The sequence below is a fragment of the Oncorhynchus mykiss genome, chromosome 2, assembly GCF_013265735.2.
Source record: "Oncorhynchus mykiss isolate Arlee chromosome 2, USDA_OmykA_1.1, whole genome shotgun sequence".
NCBI lineage: Eukaryota > Metazoa > Chordata > Actinopteri > Salmoniformes > Salmonidae > Oncorhynchus > Oncorhynchus mykiss.
Window position 1 is genome coordinate 81,728,602 of NC_048566.1, and position 24,435 is coordinate 81,753,036.

At 43.8% G+C, this 24,435-nt stretch overlaps 1 protein-coding gene across 5 annotated transcripts in view; it reads left to right on the forward strand.

Annotated features, from left to right (window-relative positions):
• LOC110497605 (protein BANP) overlaps positions 1-24,435 on the forward strand; it is a 69,656-nt gene that overhangs the window by 25,819 nt on the left and 19,402 nt on the right. For all 5 annotated transcript variants that reach the window (XR_005038448.1, XM_036956506.1, XM_036956494.1 and 2 more), the window contains 3 exons: positions 2,195-2,307; positions 4,299-4,370; positions 5,471-5,515. Coding sequence is in view for 4 of the 5 variants with exons in the window: in XM_036956506.1 (XP_036812401.1) it covers positions 2,195-2,307; positions 4,299-4,370; positions 5,471-5,515 (230 nt within the window). In the remaining variant the exon portion in view is untranslated. The remainder of the gene's footprint in view (positions 1-2,194; positions 2,308-4,298; positions 4,371-5,470; positions 5,516-24,435) is intronic.

Here is a 24,435-nt window from a genome sequence, read left to right on the forward strand (position 1 = left end):
CACCTTCACTACCAATGACTGGGCTGTGGAGGATTTATATACTGCAATACTTGGACTGTGTCCCAAATGGCAACCTATTCCCTATATGGTGCATTACTTTTGACCAGGGCCCATGGGTCTCTCTCTGGTCAAATGTAGTGCACTATAGGTAACTCACATAATAAAGGAAAATCCAACATAAAGTGTCTCAATAGAGCATTGGACCACCGTGAACCAGAACAGCTTCAATGCACCTTGGCATAGATTCTACAAGTGTCTGGAACTCTATTGGAGGAATGCGACACCATTGTTCCACAAAATGTTTTTGTTGATGGTGGTGGAAAACACTGTCTCAGGCGCCGCTCCAGAATCTCCCATAACTGTTCAACTGTGTTGAGATCTGGTGACGGAGACGACCATGGCATATGGTTTACATAATTTTCATGCTTATCAAACAATTCAGTGAACACTCGTGCCCTGTGGATGTGGGCATTGTCATCCTATGGGGGCAAAGTCATGGTAGCCAAAATAATGGCCACAAATAATGACCTGCCCAGCATTTTTATATATGACAGGAACCAGATCTGTGTGGAAGCACCTGCTTTCAATATACTTTGTATCCCTCATTTACTCATGCGTGTCCATTATTTTGGCAGTTACCTATATATAAGGTAAAGGGTGTCATTTGGGACATGTTAATGCTGTAGGATGGGAGAAAGAACTCTCACTGGCAGGAAACACAACACATGTCCATGATATGAGCTGCACCAAGCAGATATCTGTGCTACATGTTTTGTCTATCATGATATAATTATTTTGAGTGAATTCTTTAGGCCTACTTTGTCACTTCTCAGTGTGGTGTGATTTCCTCAATGTAGGCCTCCATCAATCTAGCAACAAAAAAAGCATTCTCATAGCGAGCAGGCACACACGCATGCACCAGTGTAAACACACACACACACAGTGAGATAATAGATGAAGCTGTGGTGGGCCGATGGGGGACGTTATGGTGTGTGATTTAGACTGAGTTGTGGGTGTTTAGACTGAGGCAGGGGGTTTATGTTTGACGGCTCATTCGTGTGTGTGTGTGTGTGTGTGTGTGTGTGTTTTGGATTGCTAGCTTGAGAGTCCTTGTGTTATTTAGACATGTTTGATACAGTGTAAACACACTGCATCACCCAGCAGATGGCCTGTGCTCAGTTTTCCAAAATCCTCTTAAGGCTAAGTTCATCGTTAGAACCTTCGTAGGTGCATCGTTTCCCAAAACCATTGTCACTAAAGTTGCAATTGAACGCTTGTTAATCATGGACTGCCTTAGACCACTCGTTGAGCAGTTAAGTGCATGTTTAGATGCATTTTCCGCAGACCTCTACTAAACAGAATCAAGATGTTTATCTGTCTCTCTGTGACTGCCGATAACTTCAAAACAAAGTTGACTACAAATACAAAGTTACCAATGTCTTTGCAGTTGTTACAAACAAGTGAATGATAAAAATATGCTAGAAATGAAAACCAAGAATACTGTATTAAAAGATAAATAGTCTACCAAAAGTATAGGCTACATGAGCCTATATATTTCAATGATATTGATATCAATTTCATGTCCATTCAATTTAGTTTTATTTGGCTACTGTCTGTATTTTGTTGCCTCAATATATTTGATGACGTGTAGCTAACAGGTGTGCCTTATCTTGATATAGTGCAATATTATTGCGTAAGCATTAGAATAAGCTGCCTCAATATTTGCTGCCATAAGTGATAATATCTCTCTAGGAGCTGATCCGTCATCAGTATTGTGGAATAATTCTGATACGGTGATCGGAAAGCAGCACTGCCTTTCTTTGGAACCTATCATTATCAACACATGCCTCAACAAGGCACTTAGCAAACTTTCTTTCGGCGTGGTGTTTTGGAAAACACATGTTACATCTTCGGCCATTGCGAGAACGATACATTGTTAAAACACTCGTAAGCCTAAGTTCCTTCGCTATTGTGAAACCAGGCCATGGGCCGTTGCCAAGTGTTCCTTCAGAGGTGAAAGGGGCTCTTCTTTCAGCCTCCAGGCGTGTGCTAACCCCCCTCCTCCCTCCAACTAATGGATCTGGGGGAGTCTTATCAATTTTCTGATCCTAGATCTGTGACTAAGCTGGGCAACCTCTACCACACCTTACTGTTGTTAACTCATCTGCCCTGTGCTCATGCCCCTCCTCCCTAGAGGGTGGCGCTGTGGTGGAGGCAGCCCAGCAGACTCTACACTACACCCTGGCCAACCAGACTGTCCAGCAGGTCCAGATCCATCGCATAGGAGAGGACGGACAGGTGCAAGTGGTGAGTGTCACTGTCTCCATCCTCTATCTGCGTCTCCTCTCTCCTTCCATCTCTCATTCCTGCTCTACTGCCCGTTTTCTCTGTTAATCTCTCTCATCCTCTTTCACTTTCCTTTGTCTCTAACCAGACCTATTTCTCTCTGGAGTCTTTTCTCTTTTTCTCCTCTCGTGACCCCTATCTTTCATGTTTGTCACTACTTTCTCTTATCCTCTTTTTTCCCTCTCCTTTTTTGCACTCCATATCTCTCTGCCTTCTGTCTCGATTCTCTCTGTCTTGTTCTCGTTCTATCACTCTCTTCTCTCCACACACACACACACAACCCTCCTCCAGTTTCTTAGTCATCTGAGAGTCCCAGAGTGAGTCTCTTATCTGTGTTGTGTGGGTAGATCACCTCACCCTACTATACTGAGACTGTCCACCGCTCCACAGGAAGACAGTGTGTCAATGAAGCAGAGTTCCATCATGCTCAGGGATTCGATTGAACAACCTTATACAGCTGTAGGCGCCAGAGGTCACACTCAGGCCCACCACATCACTATGGGTGGGTGGGCCAACAGGAAGTAACCTGTGTCTGATCATTTTCTGTTCCCTGTGCACCTTCATTGAGTCACACTGTGGCTTTATTCCAATGTCCACACTATTACTTAGAATCAAGAAATGTGCTTTGACCTTTTCAGTGTTAATGAGGGAAAGGACCAACAAGTAAATCTTATGTATGCCATTCAAATGTGTTGAAGCCCAACTAAGGAGCAAATACTATAATCTCACCACTTCCACCGGGCTGGACTGTGTTACTGAGGGAAGCAGCAGCTTGATAGCCTGAATGCCAGTCTGTTTGTGCTATCATGCCAACTCATGCCAAAATTATGTGTATAAGCTATTTGAAGATTGCTGTGAGGCCAGTCAGACTGTTTGGCTTGACAATGACAGCAAAATAGTTGGCAAGAGCACAAACAGATCTGAGATTCAACCTGCTAGCCTGGTTTATCGTAAATGTTTATACGCGGTATAGAGGCAGAGAGCGTTGCGGAAAGTGCTGTTAACATTATAATCTCTATCATGTCCGTGACCTGTATATACTCCAACGCTTTCTCAAAAGTCTGGAACCGGTTTCTCAAAAATGGCGAGTGTAGTAATGCATAAAAAGACAGGATAAGGCTGGAATTCCACTCTTGTGGACCAAAAAATAAAAAAGGTAACAATCATTCTTTGTGTTTCAAATGAAAAGTCCATTTTAGTTTTGAGTCAAAATGCAACATTACACAATTGTCAGACTTTTTGATTGATCTTCCTGGTAAACTCCTACTCTGCTTTTATTCAAAGATGATCAGTCCCTCATGTGTTATTAAAGAGGAAGGGGGAGGAGAGGAAGTGGTATCAGGGAGTAGACCTGGGTTCAAATACTATTTACTAATGTAAATACTCAAACTGTTTTTAATTGAGCTTGTCTGGCTTAATGGACAGATGTAGTAGGTGGAGTTTGCAGTTTTAGGACTATCTGGCACTCTAGAGCAAACGTTCAAAGTACATTTTGAAAGATTTAAAGTAGTATTGGACTCCAGTCCTCGAGTACCCTCAACAGCACATATTTTTGTTGTTTCCTGATTCAACTCATCAAGGGCTTGGTTAGTTGACAAGTTGAATCTGGTGTGTTGTACAGGGCTACAACAAAAATGAGTGCTGTTGGGGGTACTCAAGGTCGGACGATAGTTGGTAAACACCGTTCTAGAGTATTAGTTGGTGTAGCCGAGCTTAAAATGTACGAGTGCTGCTAAAAACCTGACAGCAGCGAGGTTCAGACTAGGGTTTGATGGTGGAGGGGGAAAGTGGACTCACTAACTATGTGTTAACGGTGCCAGAAGAGTAGTGCATATTATAGTACACACATACACACCTCATATTGTGAGCTCTCTCTTTCTCTCTTTTCTTTCTTTCTTTGTCTGTCTGTGCCTTTCTTTCTTTCATCTTGTTCTCTCTCTCTCCATTATCAGATCCCTCAGGGACATCTCCACATTGCCCAGGTGCCACAGGGGGAAGAGGTGCAGATCACACAAGACAGTGAGGTAAGTGTTTCTGTTTGTCCCTCTGTCTGTTTGTCTGTCAGTCCATCCGTTTGTCTGTCTGTCTATGCGGTCTGTCTATCCGGGTATCCCAGTCAGTAAATCGGAAGTGCACGGTAATAGTCAGTAATGGTAGCAAGTATTAAAGTCATTAGGCAGGAGTTCACCGCAAGCAGATGTTACATGTTAAGAGTGCTTGTTTATATCTACTGCCTGCTTATGCATGGGTCATTATACTATTTGTTTCCACATAATACCCAGATGGCCTGTGTCTCTCACCAGGCAGCCTTGCATGCACACAATGGCTTGACTCTATGAGAATCTGACCCAAAACCACACCAAGTGTCTGAGAAAGAATTCTTTGCCTCAGCATCATAGTTAAACATTTTGTTTAATAAGATGTGGGGAGAGAGATATTTATTTCAAGGCGCCACTGCGCGCGCGCACACACACACACAAACTTGAGTAGACACATACATACGCTCATATATACACACAAACTTGAATATACACACAGACACGTGCACACACACACACTTGAATACTCACTCATGCACAAAAGCATACCTAAACTCACACAAACAAATAAATAAACACCGGCACTCATGAAAATAGGGCTGACACACTGACCAGGTATTCTTAAAGAGGTTCTTAACCTGTACAAGCAAGGAGTAGCGAGAAGGAGAGAGCAAGAGAGACGGAGGAAGAAAAGCTCCAAAAGCCTTTCTGCTCTTTGTGATTGGATGACAGAAATGTTTTTGCTGTTGTCTCTCCTTCCCACTCAATGATCTTGTTTGTTTTGGGAGTTCATAGCTTAGCAACAAAATCCCACTTCTCCCAATTGCCACTCAGTGTGTGGAACAGGGCACTCATCAAAGCCATTGGCATGTTGGAGAAGGAAATGAGGCTATTTGGGAGAGATTACCATGCTGCCTGTCCATATGGCAGCTGAGACTGCATTGGATATGTATGAAATACAATTATAAACTAAAATAGCGCAGAGGGAATTAATGGGGCTTATTTGGGCTTGTTTTTAATGTGGTGTTGCTAATGTCATGTGACTGTGATGCTGTCTGACTGATCTTGCTCTCTCTCTCGCTCAGGGGAACCTTCAGATCCACCAGGTGCATGTTGGGCAGGATGGACAGGTAAGTCCCTTCACTCCCGACAGTAACTCTCCCCTCAGGTTTTACCCCCAAATTTCTTTACAGAAAATATTTGCAATGAAACACGAACTAGCGGTCGTTATTGGACGAGTCCATGTTGCCCATCCCTGTTTCAGGTCGTTTTGTTCTGTTTGGTGCCTAAAATAACAAAATGAACCATGGAGGTTTAGTTTAGTTCCCACAAATTCTTCATTACTTCTGGGTTACCTCCATGTGCTGGTCCTCCTCTTTCCTGTGGATCCTTCAAACACACATAGAGAGGAGCTACAGCATTTATCCATCCCTGTCTGATCTTTCTCTCTCTCGAATGTCTTTCTTTCTCTCTCAAATGTCTTTCTCTCCTTCCCTCTCTCTCTCACTTACCCAGCCTCTCTCGCTGTCTGTCTCACATACTTTCTCAACTTCCTGTCAGTCTTTCCCCTCTGTCCATCACTCCCTTCTCTCTTTGTGGGTAGAGGAATGGATGGTGTGTTTGGTGCCGAGGGCCCTGTTCTTCCTGTTTCTGTTCTTCCTGTTTCTCTGTTCTTTCCTCTGGGATCAAATAGAGACTCATGATCAAAGCACAAGGGCTGTGTGATGATCACAGATCACACATCACAGATGGGCGCTGTGCAGACCAGGCATTATTTCATATTCATGATCTCATTGCGATCGTCTAGAAGCCTGGCCGTAGAGGAAGTGTCTCACTCTCTGTCTCTCGCTCCCTAGACTGTTTTTCTCTCTCGTGTGTGTGTGTGTGTGTGTGTGTGTACAGGACCGATTGTGTGAAGTTAAGTCTTTCTCAGCCTATGAGAACTGTTTTTATTAAACCCAAGCTATTTTTAAGCCAATTAGCTCACCCCTTATTCCAAGGTGCTCTCTGTGTTTGGAGAGGAGCGAGAGTTGGGTAAGGAACTCCAACAGTCATACCAACTCCAAACTCTAGACTAGAGTTAATGGCCCTAGGGCTGCCAATGGTACTTTCCACAATATGGTAGTTTATCAGTTATCAACCGATATTCAACTCCATCTGTTCTCAGTATCTCCATAACTCCTTGAACTCAGTGACTCTCAAATGAGTGTAAGTTGAAGTCTAGCCTTGTTGACTTTGAAGGCAAAAGCACTAACACATCTGGGACCAGGCTAGCTTGGATCAAGAGTTATTGGATCCATTTGTCTGTTCTAGACAGGGCCTCATTGTGAGTCTCTGTAATGACACCTGTGTGTGTTTGTGCGTGTGGCATGGTTTTGGTTTGTATTAGATCTGCATTTCAAGCGGCATTGTTTTTTACATGTGTTCTCATTTCCACAGATTAGGTATTTGTCCCTTACCCCTTTACAGAAACACACATACACACACACACACATCCTCAGATGAACCGGTCATTGAGTCCGGTGGGCGTGATGGCACAGCAGCATTCCGGACTGTTTATCTTTTGTATCTTGGCTCCGGTTACGACTCTGTTCTGGTTCTGATTTTGAAGCCTCCTTAACCCAAGTTCTACAGTAGTTTTACAACCCTGTTTCCGATGTTATTCAGCAATAACCTGTTATTAACTGTTAGGCTCTCTGCCAGTACGTCTCACTTGTCAGGATAGGGCTAGTTCCTCACCGGTTTGACTATCAAATGTGCACACACACACACGCTCACACTCATCCACCACCACGGCATGTAGCCTAGCGGTTAAGAGTGTTGGGCCAGTAACCGAAAGGTCGCTGGTTCGAATCCCTGTGCTGGCAAGGTGGAAAAATCTGCCGTTCTGCCCTTGAGCAAGGCAGTTAACCCCCAACAACAACTTCTCCCTGGGCGCTGATGACGCGGACGTCGATTAAGGTAGCCCACCACACCTCTGATTAAGAGGGGTTGGGTTAAATGCAGAAGGCACATTTCAGTTGAGTGCATTCAGTTGTGCAGTTGACAAGGTATCCCCCTTTCCCACCCACACACCGCAACACACACCCCCACACACTCCTCTGTAAGCCTGATGTATAACACCAACTCCTGCCGTTAACCCTAATTCCTGCCATACTATCTCCTCTGAAGAGCAGAGTGTGTTAGAGCTTGGGTTGCAAAATAAAAAAGTTAGCTTATAACAGTGAACCTTTTTTGTGGGATACACATAAGGCAATTCTAGGTTTTGTGGCATATTTTGGTTAAACTTCCCCAATTCATTGGAATTGCAACCCTCTGCATGCACAGTGCATCCTTCCATCACATGTGCAGTGCGTTCTTCCATCACATGTACAGCTGATTCTCAAGATCTTGTCCACTAATGAGATGCTATTGATCCCATACTACTAAACTGTCTGAGCCAAGGACTACATGCTTTCTGGTAAGTTTTGATTACAATACTGGGTGGGGTGAATATATTTTATATGACATACATGCTTTTTTGTTAACTAGTAACACCCGGCACAACCAGAAGAGGACTGGCCACCCCTCATAGCCTGGTTCCTCTCTAGGTTTCTTCCTAGGTTCTGGCCTTTCTAGGGAGTTTTTCCGAGCCACTGTGCTTCTACATCTGCATTGCTTGCTGTTTGGGGTTTTAGGCTGGGTTTTTGTACAGCACTTTGGCATCAGCTGATGTAAGAAGGGCTTCATAAATATATTTGATTAATTGATTTCTGTCTCCGTATGGTAAGTATATCCAATGCCAAAACATCTCAATTTAAATGCTATTAATATTAATTTGCATATATTTCCATTATTTCCCATATTCCCGTTAATTCCCATGGAAAGTTTCCACCTTTTGAATAGTCCCCAAAATGTGCAACCCTAGTTAGATTTAAGTGTCCCTCCCAGTGCCCGAGTGTCGCTGACTAGGGTTGTGTCCCAAATGGCACCCTATCCTCTACTATATAGAGTACTACTTTTGACCAGAACCCTGTAGGCCCTGCTCAAAGGTAATGCACTACATGGGGAATAGGGTGCCATTTGGGAGGCACACTAGCTGTGTATAGGGACTTAACGAGACAGGACCTCTATCCCCCTGGCAGAACATGAGACCCTTGTCCAATAAAGACCCACTCTTTTCTTTTCCCACTTAACTTTATAGGTCCTATTTTGATTGTGTCTGTAAAATGATATGAGGCTAGCGCCAAAACAAACACACACTGACTTATTCTTCTAACCTTGTGTCCCAGGTCTGGCTTTTCACACACACACACGCACACACACACACACACACACACACACACACACACACACACTCAGATATGGACATACACACAGTGACTCAAGGGTATCTTCCCCTCCTTGCTAGTGTGTTTTCCCAGGGAGTGAGACAGGAATAGCACTAGCTAACTCTGTCAGTATTGTTCTCATATGAGCTTGGTGTGTTTTTATGTGTGACTGATTGCTTTGAACGTTGATGCAACCCAGATCAGATTAAAGGATATACACACACACACACACAGAGAAAGGCACAGAGGAACGGAGCGTGAAGTTGTTTCACTTCTGACTTATGAGTCACTTACTTCTAAGTGAAGTCAGGTTTGTCAGATGACCTGGATTTGATTGCATCCCGGATTGTGTTCTGTTCATTGTGCGTCGGTAATGATGATTACTCTAACATGGTGAGAGCACAGCACACATTGCCAAAAGACCAACGCACTGCATCTCAGTGCTCGAGGCGTCACTACAGACCCTGGTTTGATTCCAGGCTATATCACAACCGGCTGTGATTGGAAGTCCCATAGGGCGGCGCACAATTGGCCCATTGTTGTCCGGGTTTGGCCGGGGTAGGCCGTCATTGTAAATAATAATTTGTTCTTAACTGACTTGCCTAGTTAAATAAAGGTGAAATAAATAAATAATAAATGAATCTACTACAATATACAAGGCCTGTTTCTGAGTACGTAGGCTACAGCTACACTTAATATCTGTGTGATGTCATTGTTGCTCCAGCGCAGTGGGATACTGCTCACTCAGGCTATGTTAGTGTAGCCTATATCACAATACTGGAAGACCTCCACATCCCCTCCCTCCCTCTCTCTCTCTTATCCTGGGCTCTCCTCTTCCCTTTTGGTTATAGATAGGGCCAGTCTATCAGGCAGCAGGGTGCTTCCTTCTGCAACGCTCACTACCTCTCGTCACAGCTGCAGACTGCTGCCCCCTAGTGACGGGATGGTTGATGAGTGTGTGAGGGTGGTGTGTGTCTCTGATGGTGGGAGGGTGGGTGCGTATGTGTGTGGTGGCGGGGATGCTATGTTTCATGTGGTGACTGGTGTTTCTGTGGCAGTGGGATCCACTGTGGTCGCTTGGGTGGCTTGTGTAAGGGGTGTGTATTCTTGGTCCAGACAGAGCAGTTGTATTATAGGCCTGTGTCATTGCAGTGTTGTGTGTTTACATACTGGGGTTGTGACTCCCTGTTAGAGGTCTGCAGGGTAGTTGATGGGTGAGGGTGGAAGAAGGGCTTTGGGGTTAAAGGGGAACAGAGAGAGGGGAAGACAGCGATAAGACAGTTTTAGCCAAACAGAGAGAGTTTTTAAAAAGCTGAGTGGGATGCAGACTGACCCCCATGTCTGCTCCCTCCTTGCCCTCTACCCTTCTGTGACGGTACAAAGTCTCCGGACATTTACTGCTTGTAAAGGTACAGTGGCACGGTATAAAACTCACTGTGTGTGTGTTGGTCTGTGCGCTTGTATGTGTGTGTATCCCTCGTATTGGAGAGGGAAAGAAATTCTTGCTGACACTGAGGGGAAATAGAGAGTTAGGCAGAACTCTGTGTCACGCACACACAGAGCTAGATACGAACACACGATACCCGATACCTGTGTGGAACTCCTCTCACACACACACACACACACACACACACACACACACACACACACACACACACACACACACACACATATAAAAGGAGTGACAGTAAGTGCACCTGCTATATGGTCATACAGTTGAAGTCGGAAGTTTACATACACTTAGGTTGGAGTCATTAAAACTCGTTTTTAAACCACTCCACACATTTCTTGTTAACAAACTATAGTTTTGGCAAGTCGGTTAGGACATTTACTTTGTGCATGACACAAGTAATTTTTCCAACAATTGTTTACAGACAGATTATTTTACTTATAATTCACTGTATCACAATTCCAGTGTGTCAGAAGTTTACATACACTAAGTTGACTGTGCCTTTTTAAACAGCTTGGAAAATTCCAGAAAATGATGTCATGGCTTTAGAAGCTTCTGATAGGCTAATTGACATCATTTGAGTCAATTGGGGGTGTACCTGTGGGAAAATCAAAAGAAATCAGCCAAGAGCTCAGAAAAAACATTGTAGACCTTTACAAGTCTGGTTCATCCTTGGGAGCAATTTCCAAACACCTGAAGGTACCATGTTCATCTATACAAACAATAGTACACAAGTACAAACACCATGCGACCACGCAGCCGTCATGCCGCTCAGGAAGGAGACGCGTTCTGTCTCCTAGAGACGAACGTACTTTGTTGTGAAAAGTGCAGTCAATCTCAGAACAGCAGCAAAGGACCTTGTGAAGATGCTGGATGAAACGGGTACAAAAGTATCGATATCCACAGTAAAACGAGTCCTATATGGACATAACCTGAAAGGCCGCTCAGCAAGTAAGACGCCACCGCTCCAAAACCGCCATAAAAAAAGCCAGACTACGGTTTGCAACTGCACATGGGGACAAAGATCGTACTTTTTGGAGAAATGTCCTTTGGTCTGATGAAACAAAAATAGAACTGTTTAGCCATAATGACCATTGTTATGTTTGGAGGAAAAAGGGTGAGGCTTGCAAGCCTAAGAACCCCATCCCAACTGTGACGCACGGGGGTGGCAGCATCATGCTGTTGGGGTGCTTTGCTGCAGGAGGGACTGGTGCACTTCACAAAATAGATGGCATCATGAGGCAGGAAAATTATGTGTGTCTTCCAAATGAGCAATGACCCCAAGCAAACTTCCAAAGTTGTGGCAAAATGGCTTAAGGACAACAAAATCAAGGTATGGGAGTTGCCATCACAAAGCCCAGACATCAATCCTATAGAAAATGTGTGGGCAGAACTGAAAAATGGTGTGTGAGCAAGGAGGCCTGCAAACCTGACTCTGTTACACAAGCGCTGTCAGGAGGAATGGGCCAAAATCCACCCAACTTATCGTTGAAGGCTACCTGAAATGTTTGACCCAAGTTAAACAATTTAAAGGCAATGCTACCAAATTCTAATCGAGTGTATGTAAACTTCTGACCCACTGGAAATGTGATGAAAGAAATAAAAACTGAAATAAATCATTCTCTCTACTATTATTCTGACATTTCACATTCTTAAAATAAAGTGGTGATCCTAACTGACCTAAGACAGAGCATTTTTACAAGGATTAAATGTCAGGAATTGTGAAAATCTGATATTAAATGCATTTGGCTAAGGTGTATGTAAACTTCTGACTTCAACTGTGTTTGTATGCATTCCTTAAGTGATACTGAGGTGACCCACTTGGTGCTCAGGCAGGAGGAAGTGGCTTTGAAACCCCACATCCTCTCTTCCTGTCTTTCGCTCTCCCCCTTCCATGCAACCTCCGGTAGAGCCCTCGGGCCAGGCCTCATCCTGTCAGGCAGATGTTGCATAACACCTGGAACGTCCTGAGGTTCAACTGTTGTGTTCTTGTGGATAAGCAGTGTGGGAACCGGGTCAGGGAACTCAGTGGTCCCAGCCGGGCCGGACGGCTCAGTTTGTCCTGGAGTGGGTCAAGAACCCCAAGCCCCTCTCACTTCCCCAAGCCTGTCTGTCAGTCAGGGGCTTTAATCACCAGAGAGCGGGAGGGAGGGAACGGGAGCGGGAGGGAAAGGGAGCGGGAGGGAGGGAAAGGGAGCGGGAGGGAGGAAGGGGGAGGGAGGGAAAGGGAGCGTGAGGGAGGGAAAGGGAGCGGGAGGGAAAGGGAGCGTGGGAGGGAAAGAGCGGGAAGGAGGGAAAGGGGGAGGGAGGGAAAGGGAGCGGGAGGGAGGGAAAGAGAGCGGGAAGAAGGGAGAGGGAGGGGAAGGGAGCGGGAGGGAGGGAAAGAGAGCGGGAAGAAGGGAGAGGGAGGGGAAGGGAGCGGGAGGGAGGGAAAGAGAGCGGGAAGAAGGGAGAGGGAGGGGAAGGGAGCGGGAGGGAGGGAAAGAGAGCGGGAAGAAGGGAGAGGGAGGGGAAAGGGAGCGGGAAGAGGGGAAAGGGAGGGAAAGAGAGCGGGAAGGAGGGAAAGGGAGAGGGAGGGGAAAGGGAGCGGGAGGGAGGGAGGGAAAGGGGAAAGGGAGCGGGAGGGAGGGAGGGAAAGGGGGAGGGAGGGAGCGGGAGGGAGGGAAAGGGGGAGGGAGGGAGGGGAAAGGGAGCGGGATGGAGGGAAAGAGGGAGAGGGAGGGAGGGAGAGAAAGGGAGCGGGAGGGAGGGAAAGGGGGAGGGAGGGAGAGAAAGGGAGCGGGAGGGAGGGAAAGAGCGGGAAGGAGGGAAAGGGAGTGGGAGGGAGGGAAAGGGGGAGGGAGGGAGGGGGGGAGCGTGAGGGAGGGAGGGAAAGGGAGCAGGAGAAGTGGATGGAGGGGGGGGGGGGGAGATGCAAAGTAAGTGATGGAGAGGATGGGACAGGTGGAGTTAGTGACAAAGAAAGGAACAAGTGGAGGTAGAGTACAGAGTAAGAGAGAGAGAGAGAGGGAGAGAGGGGGGTGGATGGGACAGATAGAGGGACTATTAGAGGTAGAGGGATGAGAAAAGGGAGAAGCAGTACCATATTGTTGCAGGGCTCTTTGGAGCTCAGCTCCCTCTGCTTCTAACACTGGAGTTCTGGGCTGGCTTAGCTAATTTCCCAGAGAACATAAGTAAAGCACCAGGAAATTGCACTCGAACAAGTAAATGCCATTGGCAGCGTGGTGTGTGTGTGACACTGACCATACCAATCACTCATTGCAGGCATTTTGCTGTTATTGTTCAGTTTGATAATTAGCCTGTACTAGAGAAATGTTTGAAATTGAATACATTTGCTAATGTTTATGGGACTGGTGGTGGTGGAAAGGATAGTAATAAAATAACAGTGGTGCACAATGTTTTAAACTTAGCACTACCATCGCTCTACTGTTCCTGATGTCTAACACACAGAGCAGATGCTGGGGAGGTCTACAGGGTTAAGAACATAGCACACTCCGGATCGAACCGCTGGACCACAGCTGGAATTTGTATTTAATCGCCCTATTTCTCCCTGTCCAAGAATGTTGTTGATAATATCATGGGAGGGCTTGTTGAGTATTTTGAGATCCAAAATGGAGGAGAGAGAGCGTGAATGGAGAAGACAGGCAGCGGCTCCCCCCGTAAATTACATCCACAAGGGGAGTGGAAAGCGAGTGAGAGTTGCATACTTGGAAACAGTGATGTACATACAGAGTATGTTTTGTATCCATGTTTAGTGTTTGTGTAATGCATGTTAGTGGTGTAGGATTTAAAGCTTGTGCTATTAAAGAGGCTCACATTTCAAAGGAGCAGTGTTTTAATAGGGAGTCTGCACTGTCTCCTATAGACCTATGGCATTATAGGAGGAATATAAGGGGCTTTCTTCTCAGATCACAGATCATTCTGTAGATATCCAAGATCAAATATGGAGATAACAGATTACATGTCAAAATGTGTCTGTCTACTGTCTAGATGGTGTATGCTTTGCCTTGCTGTGTAAGTGTTGGTGTTCATATCATTGTGTGATGTGTGTGTGTGTGTGTGTGTATATGAGAGAGTGAGTGAGTGAGGAATGGATAGTAAAGATGTTCTCTATGTCCCTTGTAGTGGTACTTTATGCCCCTTGTAGTGTGTATGGGCAGATAAGATCTGTGGAGCCTGCCTGGTTCCCTGGTAGTGTGTTAACAAGAACAAGATGTCTCTGGTAACAACTTCACTGTGCCTGGAGCATCACTACCACACCAGACCTCCAGACTCCTGCTGGGTTTGAGCCCACAGCTACCCCAGGAAGATGCACCACAGCAGGGCTTAGAGAGGGATGGAGAGTCTCTAATTATACCCTATTCCCCATTTTGGGGGGGGTTAATTGTAGCTACCACTTAAGTCAACAATTTCCTCAGTCTCCCATTGACATCAATTCATGAATAAGGGAAAATGTGACACAAAGTTGTCTGTAGGCAAGTAGTGACAGCATGCAGAATAATTTGTTGCGTACTTTTGTCGCAGCTAGGAGGTAGCATGAGAAGCATCGTCCCAAAAAATGAATGTAATCCATTGTACTGATATTAGCAAAGCTGCATTGCAAGCCGAAACCTCAAAAACACTTCCAGTGGGCCACAGTCCACTGCTGCTAAATTAATACAGGGGAAACACTGACTTCAAACTAAGTTTTGTAGCGTCAGTATTCAAGAAGAATCTGTCCATGTTTTCTTTTCAGTGAGAATGTTGTTATTTTTTGCATCAAGCCACCTGTGAGTTTGTTCACAGCTCTGGTAATCAATCTGCGATACACCTTATTGTCTATGTTACAACAAAAAACAGACAGATGTGGCTGTGAGACTGCATAAGGAAGTAGTTCCAGTTTTGAGTAACAAAATTCCACAGGAATGCAAGTTTAAAAAAAATCAAACTACCAAACGTAGTTTGAAGTGTTTTTCGGCTGGCAATGCAGCTTTGCTTACATCGGTACTATGAATTACATGCATTTTTTTGGGATGATGCTAATAATGCTAACACCTGGCTGTGGCAAAAGCAAACTATTTAAACCGTTTGTGGATACTGTCACTACTGGCCTACAGACACAGTTCATCCACAATTGAGTTATCTCTTTAAGAATATACACGGCCAATAGACACACCTTATCCCATCACACTTTGATGACACAAGCACTTAAAGATGATCCAGAGGATCCTTGTAAAGGGTCTGTTTTATATTTATACAGTGTATATAGCCATGTTATTTTTGACTAGTTATTCAATGTGTATTTATTCCTCGTCACGTTTTAATTTTGTTTTAAATCTTTAACTCTGCATTGTTTGAAAAGTACCCATAAGTAAGCATTTCCTGTTTAGTCTACACCTGTTGTTTACGACGCATGTGACAAATATAATTTCATTAGATTTTTTGTTTCCTTTTCTGATAAAGACTACTCTTATAAACAGCAGTAAAACACCCTGAATGGTGGATAAAGAGGCTTTTATTTACACATGTACATAAACCAGAGATGTCCTTTCATGGAAGATATGAAAACCCAGCAGGGAGGGTTGTAATTGTGGACAATGTGGGCTGCGTGTGAAAGTTCAGAGGTGAGGGTGTTGTCGCTCCCTCACAGTGGGTTGGCGGAGGTCAGGACCAGTTTTTGCTCACTTCAATATTTTGTTCTGCGGAGTGTGTATATCAGGTCTACACACTCAATCTAAAGAAACAATCTAATTCGAACCATCGTAAAGTCATCATTGTGGAAAATGGAGACTGGCTGCAAATGCCAGAGCCCATGTGTGTCTGTGTGTAGGTCGATTTATGGGTGGAAAAGAAGAGCGGGGCAGAGGTGTTTGTTTGGGTGGGGTGAGTGTATGCCTCTTTTGACAAAAATGTAGAATTCCTACTAAAGGCCGTTTTTACGTGTAACAGTCCTTCGTAGAAGTGCTTATATTATTGTGTGTATTATTCATCAATTGTGGGAATAAATTAAGATATGGAAGATTTATTTTATTTTATACAGTGGGGAGAACAAGTATTTGAAACACTGCTGATTTTGCAGGTTTTCCTACTTACAAAGCATGTAGAGGTCTGTAATATTTATTATAGGTACACTTCAACTGTGAGAGATGGAATCTAAAACGAAAATCACATTGTATGATTTTTAAGTAATTAATTTGCATTTTATTGCATGACATAAGTATTTGATCATCTACCAACCAGTAAGAATTCCGGCTCTCACAGACCTGTTAGTTTTTCTTTAAGAAGCCCTCCTGTTTTCCACTCATTACCTGTATTAACTGCACCTGTTTGAAATCGTTACCTGTATAAAAGACACCTGTCCACACACTCAATCAAACAGACTCCAACCTCTCCACAATGGCCAAGACCAGAGAGCTGTGTAAGGACATCAGGTAAAATTGTAGACCTGCAAGGCTGGGATGGGCTACAGGACAATAGGCAAGCAGCATGGTGAGAAGGCAACAACTGTTGGCGCAATTATTAGAAAATAGAAGAAGTTTAAGATGACGGTCAATCACCCTCGGCCTGGGGCTCCATGCAAGATCTCACCTCGTGGGGCATCAATGCTCATGAGGAAGGTGAGGGATCAGCCCAGAACTATACGGCAGGACCTGAAAAGAGCTGGACCACAGTCTCAAAGAAAACCATTAGTAACACACTACGCCATCATGGATTAAAATCCTGCAGCGCATGCAAGGTCCTCCTGCTCAAGCCAGCGCATGTCCAGGCCCGTCTGAAGTTTGCCAATGACTATCTGGATGATCCAGAGGAGGAATGGGAGAAGGTCATGTGGTCTGATGAGACAAAAATAGAGCTTTTTGGTCTAAACTCCACTCGCCGTGTTTGGAGGAAGAGGAAGGATGAGTACAACCCCAAGAACACCATCCCAACCGTGAAGCATGGTGGTGGAAACATCATTCTTTGGGGATGCTTTTCTGCAAAGGGGACAGGACGACTGCACCGTATTGAGGGGAGGATGGATGGGGCCATGTATCGCGAGATCTTGGCCAACAACCTCCTTCCCTCAGTAAGAGCATTGAAGATGGGTCGTGGCTGGGTCTTCCAGCATGACAATGACCCGAAACACACAGCCAGGGCAACTAAGGAGTGGCTCCGTAAGAAGCATCTCAAGGTCCTGGAGTGGCCTAGCCAGTCTCCAGACCTGAACCCAATAGAAAATATTTGGAGGGAGCTGAAAGTCCCGAAACCTGAAGGATCTGGAGAAGGTCTGTATGAAGGAGTGGGCCAAAATCCCTGCTGCAGTGTGTGCAAACCTGGTCAAGAACTACAGGAAACATATGATCTCTGTAATTGCAAACAAAGGTTTCTGCACCAAATATTAAGTTCTGCTTTTCTGATGTATTAAATACTTATGTCATGCAATAAAATGCAAATTAATTACTTAAAAATCATACAATGTGATTTTTTGGATTTTTGTTTTAGATTCTGTCTCTCACAGTTGAAGTGTACCTATGCTAAAAATTACAGACCTCTACATGCTTTGTAAGTAGGAAACACTGCCGATTTTTCAGGTTATCAAATACTTGTTCTCCCCACTGTATATACACCAAATTGTTTTTATTTAAATAACTAGATGCAGTACAACCAAGGCGAGGGCGTTCAAAATGATGCTGGCTGCGGATCTGGTTCAGTACTGTAGGTGGCACCATGTGCTCTTTTTAAAGGCCCTAGTATCTATGTACAGCAATGGTCAGCCAGTCAGTGGGACGACAACCCAATTTGGTTTGAGGGGAGGTTTTGGTGGGTGGAAAATTGGAGGGCAATTATAGCTTTATATAGTCGCAGCTACAGTATGCGTAACAGTGCAAATATCACGCAACAGCTATATGGACACTAAATGATCATGGTACTTAATGGTAAGTTTACAAACATGTATAATTGCAACTTGTATCGCATTATGGTAAGTGGTGAAATAAGTATAGCTAATTGTAATGGCTTAGCAGATAATAAGACTATCAGTCTTTACCTGGCTAAAAGATAAGGAATATTATATCAATTGTTTACAGTAAACTCATTCTGCACATTTAGATGAAGTTGTATGGAAAAAGGACTGGGGGGGGGGGGGTCTATTCTTCACATGGGCAAAGAAACTCAAATAAGCGATGATATTAATTAGCAATAACATTGATCCGGATGTTCAAACTATTCAAACAGATCCACAAGGAATGTGGCCCATTAATCTATGTGGTCCAAATAATGATGATCCATGCTTCTTTGTAAATAAATATATTACTTTATCGAGCTTAGAGTCAATACATGACTCAATTATTATGGTGGGAGATTATAATACGGGTTTAAATACCTCAATGTACCGTAAAGGAAATCGCACTACAAACTATCACCCTCATGCACTTAAGGAAATCACGAATATCATGGATTTATTAGTGGCTATATGGAGGCTTAAATATCCTGACCTAGTGAGATAAACATGGCGGAGTTTCAATCAAGCTAGTCGTCTTGACTACTTATGTCATTCTCGCTGGCACAAAAAAAATGTAAAGTGTTGATAGGGGACAGAATGTGGTTGGACCATCAAATAATTGGTATACACATTACTTTTACAGAATTTCCACATGGGCGAGGATATAGGACATTTAATCAAGGCCTACCGGATGACAACTTGTTTTTAACCAAGACAGAAGAATTTATGACTGACTTTTTCCTACATAACATACAGTGCATTCTGAAAGTATTCAGACCCCTTCCCCTTTTCACATTTTGTTACGTTACAGCCTTATTAAAAAAATCCTCAATCTACACACACTACCCCAGAATGACAAAGTGAAACTTGACTTGGAAAAGCACACGTGTCTATATAAGGCCCACAGTTGACAGTGCATGTCAGAGCAAAAACCAAGCCATATGGTCGAAGGAATAGTCCATTAGAGCGCAGAGAGAGGATTGTGTCCTGGCACAGATCTGGGGAAGGGTACCAAAACATTTCTGCAGCATTGAAGGTCCCCAAGAACACAGTGACCTCCATGATTTCATAAATGGAAGAAGTTTGGAACCACCAAGACTCTTCCTTGAGCTGGCCGCCCGGCCAAATGGAGCAATCGGGGTAGAAGGGCATTGGTCAGGGAGTTGACCAAGAACCCGATGGTCACTCTGACAGGGCTCCAGAGTTCCTCTGTGGAGATGGGAGAACCTTCCAGAAGCACAACCATCTCTGCAGCACTCCACCAATCAGGCCTTTGTGGTAAATTGGCCAGACTGAAGCCACTCCTCAGTAAAAAGGCATATGACAGCCCGCTTGGAGTTTGCCAAAAGGCACCTAATGACTTTCAGACCTTGAGAAACAAGATTCTCTGGTCTGATGAAACCAAGACTGTGAAGCATGGTGGTGGCAGCATCATGCTGTGGGGATGGTTTTCAGCGGCAGGGACTGTGAGACTAGTCAGGATGGAGGCAAAGATGAACAGAGCAAAGTACAGAGATCCTTGAAGAAAACCTGGTCCAGAGTACTCAGGACCTTAGACTGGGGCGAAGGTTTGCCTTCCAACAGGACAACGACTCTAGCACACAGCCAAGACAACACAGGAGTGGTTTCGGGACAAATCTCTGAATGTCCTTGAGTGGCCCCGCCAGAGCCCGGACTTGAACCCATCTCTGGAGAGACCGGAACAAAGCTGTGCAGCGACGCTCCCCATCCTACCTGATAGAGCTTGAGAGGATCTGCAGAGAAGAATGGGAGAAACTCCCCAAATACAGGTGTGTCAAGCTTGTAGCATCATACCCAAGAAGACTCAAGGCTGTAATCATTTCCAAAGGTGCTTCAACAAAGTACTGAGTCAACAGTGAAGAGGCGACTCCAGGATGCTGGCCTTCTAGGCAGATTCCTCTGTCCAGTGTCTGTGTTATTTTGCCCATCTTAATCTTTTATTTTTATTGGCCAGTCTGAGATATGGCTTTTTCTTTGCAACTCTGCCTAGAAGGCCAGCATTCCGGAGTCGCCTCTTCACTGTTGACCTTGAGACTGGTGTTTTGTGGGTACTATGTAATGAAGCTGTCAGTTGAGGACTTGTGAGGCGTCTGTTTCTCAAACTAGACACTCTAATATACTTGTCCTCTTGCTCAGTTGTGCACCGGGGCCTCCCACTCTTTCTATTCTGGTTAGAGCCTGTTTGCTCTGTTCTGTGAAGGGAGTAGTTCACAGCGTTGTACGAGGTCTTCAGTTTCTTGACAATTTCTCACATGGAATAGCCTTCATTTCTCAGAACAAAAAGAGACTGACGAGTTTCAGAAGAAAGTTCTTTGTTTCTGGCCATTTCGAGCCTGTAATCGAACCCACAAATGCTGATGCTCCAGATACTCAACTTGTCTAAAGATGGCCAGTTTTATTGCTTCTTTAATTAGGACAACAGTTTTCAGCTGTGCTAACATAATTGCAAAAGGGTTTTCTAATGATCAATTAGCCTTTTTAAAATGATACACTTGAATTGGTTAACACAACGTGCCATTGGAACACAGGAGTGATGGTTGCTGATAATGGGCCTCTATACACCTATGTAGATATTGTGTTTAAAAAATCTACCGTTTCCAACTACAATATATGTATTTCTGTATTTTCTGTATTCTGTATTTTAGCTTTTCTTTCAAAAACAAGGATATTTCTAAGTGACCCCAAACTTTTTAACGGTAGTGTATAGATATTATATTTATAAAAAATATATTAACCAAAAAATATATGGGGGATTGGATATGATACAGTCAATTTTACACTAATATAAGCCACAATCTATCTGCAAAATGAAAGCTAATCTACACCATAAAAAAATATTATAATAAAAATTGTAAAAAAATGTGACCTTTATTTAACTAGGTTATTTCAGTCATCTCAGAGACCAACCGAAGACCTTTTGATTCTACTGGTCCTGGATCAGAATTCAAATTGATCTGGTCATAAAACCACACTAGCCTCTACTGAAACTGACTCCACAGTCTGCTGAAAGGTTTGGGAGTGGGAGGAGGAGCCAAAGAGAAAATATAAAGCAGGGCATGGTTTAATGCAGGTCTGTAGACTGTTTAGGAATGGTGTCACTGAGTGGGTTGATGAGAAACCGTAGATGGAATGGAGAGTGTAAGTGCCTTTTAGGACAAATACAGATATACAAAGATTAGAGCTTTATTTCAATTTGTGCGATTCCTCACACCCTCTTTCCTCGCCGCCTCCTCTTTCAGATATGAAGTTGGTGGTTACATGACAGTGCCAGGAGTTTTAGACTCAAGATTTAGGTAGAACTGTTTCCTTGAGTCTACCTACTTAGTTACACGTTTTTTTTTTTTTTTTTGGTCAGGTCATGTGGTTAGGCATAATCCTGGGCCTTAGTTATGACTTGAACAGAGTCACTCCTGTAGGCATTCCACTAAGACTAAAAGCGAAATATTAAATGTATAGTTTGGGATTTTGGCAATATCTACTTCCTCAGAGTCAAATGAACTTGTGGATAACAGTTTTCTGTCTCTGCTTCCAGTATGAAGGAATTTAGAGGATGTTGTGTGAGCCAATGCTGGAAATCTTTGGGATCACTAGCATACTAGCTGGTCCGGAAGACTTAAGCTGTGTTCGAATACCCATACTAACATACTGTATACTACATACTTAATGAGTATATACTACATACTGTATACTATTAGTTACATTTAGTATACTGTAAAGGAACGGTATCCTCTCAGTTGAGCATGCTAGCGCTTTGCCTGTCTACTGGAAGTTTAAGTTGTTGCTATGCAACCTCTTGCTAGCTTTTTAGCATAACAAATGACTATCTAGACATTTTACGATTTCGGATGTGTTCATAAATTCAATCTGGAGTGCCAGAGTGTGCTCAGAGTGCCCCCTGGGCGTTCATAAATCCAGAGCGTGTAGGTGAAAATTCATGACTATGGTTGATTTTCCAGCCGCTCCCTCTGTCCTTTTGTCCCCCTCACACCCCAAATCATATTTGTCCTGGCTGGCTCAGGAAGGCTGCAGCAGTTGCAGATGTTGTTGACGGCTATGAAGTAGGGAGGAAGTTCCAAATACTCCAGAATCCTCTTCTCTTTTTACATGTTTGATCTGAGAGGATAGCAGTGATTCCACTGAGGCTGATAGAAAGCAGATTGGAGTGGTGGATTTATTTGAGCTGTGCCTTGTAAAAATGTGCTGTGTGTGTGTAGGTCTTTGTGTGTTTTTAGGTTTGGTTGAGCCAAGTGGGCTGCAATGAGACAGAGGTGGAATGAGAGTGCGAATGAGGGCTCTGACAAAACATACATGCATGTAGATAAACACAAGCACCTCCACACAGATACTCAAAAACATACACACACACACACAAAGCATTATATAATTATTTTTTATCTAAAGAGATTCTGATGCAATTACACCACAGTCCAAAACTGTAACAGTTGAAGACCGAGGGGTGACATAACAAATATGCTTTTCTTTTGTTTTCGACTATCTTATTGTCCTCTATCTTGCATTATTCAATCTGAACCATATTCACATGCTCCCAAAAGTACCATTCAGATTGCAACAACAGAAAGGGCCTTGTTTGCACAGTTGGTTATTGTGTTTCAATCTGGCCTTCTCCAAATGTTTTTTTGCATTAAGCCACTGTTGTTGTTTAGTTCTGTCTTCTTTCGCCCATTGCTGTATTTCTTCAGTATCCCGTCTCCATTACTGTTGAAAGCATGAAAAAAAGATTGGCATCAACAACAAAAAAGAAAGCTTTCTCCACTTTTTTGTTATTTTCAGGTCATAGCAACTAGCAAACTCTGCTGAGTTGAATTTGAGATGCCTCTTGATTGTTCAGCGTATTTTCTTCTCCAGCTCGCCTTGGCACGGAAACAGCGTGGGCTTGTCTGATGCAGCCTTCTAATCCTCCCCACACACACACACACACCTCAGTGAGCCCTGCTGGTACAGTACTGGTGTGATCAGCCAGTTCTTATTATTTAGGGACCCAAATCCTGCAAGCCGGAGTTCAACAGTAACTAATGCACTTAAGAGCCACCAAACCACATTCTGATTTGTGCTGCTTCTCTCTCGCCAAGTTTTATATTTCTTACTAGGCATTTCTTTGACAACTCATTGCAAGTTGATGTGATTTCGACTTGTGCGAACTTGGGCCTAAACACGAATTAGGCTATTGAAAGCATTGGAAGAATTGTGTGCCTGTGTATAAGTCAGAATATGGCACCGAATGGTGTGTGTCACTCGGACTGTGTGCCAGTGTTTGTCAAAGAGTGTGTGTGATGGTGTGTTGTTTACTTCATATTGCTTACAGATCTCCATCATGTGTTTGGGTTATATGTGGTCATTGTGTATCTTGTGAGTGTCAGATCCATAATTTCATACGACAGTTTGTGTTTTTGATCAGAATACATTCTCCTTCCAGACATATCAGTCTAAGCCCAGATATGGGAGATGATGGCTCTTTCTCAATTCGTCTTTCATCAATGACTTGTCCTCTCCTCACCTCTTTCTCAAACCTCATTGGAGGAGAAGCCCTCCCCTCTTACCTTTTCCTCCAATGAGTTCTGAGAAGTAGGTGAGGAGAGGTTTTGAGGAATCAGAAGTGGTTCCTGGGAGACTTACTGTAGTGATGAACCCTCTGCTCTCTGTGTGCTCAGATCCTCAAAGCTGAGAATCCTAACAGCTCTCTCATGAAGGGTTAAAGTCCCAACCTTTTAGTTGAATCGGACAAGTGGTAGTCAACCCTTGAACCCCGTTGTCCTTAAATATACTAGTAGATTTAGCAGCACACAATCAAACACTACACTTAGCAAACTCAATCACACTTAGAATTTCTCTTAAACTGACAAGACCAGAATCATTTAATAGTTATTCACTCATCATTAAGCACACCTGCAATCATAAATAATTTTAGTCCACATAGACAACATATAGTGCATTTGGGAATTTTTCAGACCCCCTGACTTTTTCCACATTTTGTTACGTTACAGCCTTATTCTAAAATAGATTTTTTTTAACTCATCAATCTACACACAATACCCCATAATGGCAAAGTGAAAACAGGCTATATTACCTGTCTATATAAGGTCCCACAGTTGACAGTGCATGTCAGAGCAAAAACCAAGCCATTAGGTCTAGGTAATTGTCCGTAGAGCTCAGAGACAGGATTGTGTCAAGGCACAGATCTGAGGAAGGGTACCAAAACATTTCTGCAGCATTGAAGGTCCCCAAGAACACAGTGGCCTCAATCATTCTTAAATGGAAGAAGTTTGGAACCACCAAGACTTTTCCTTGAGC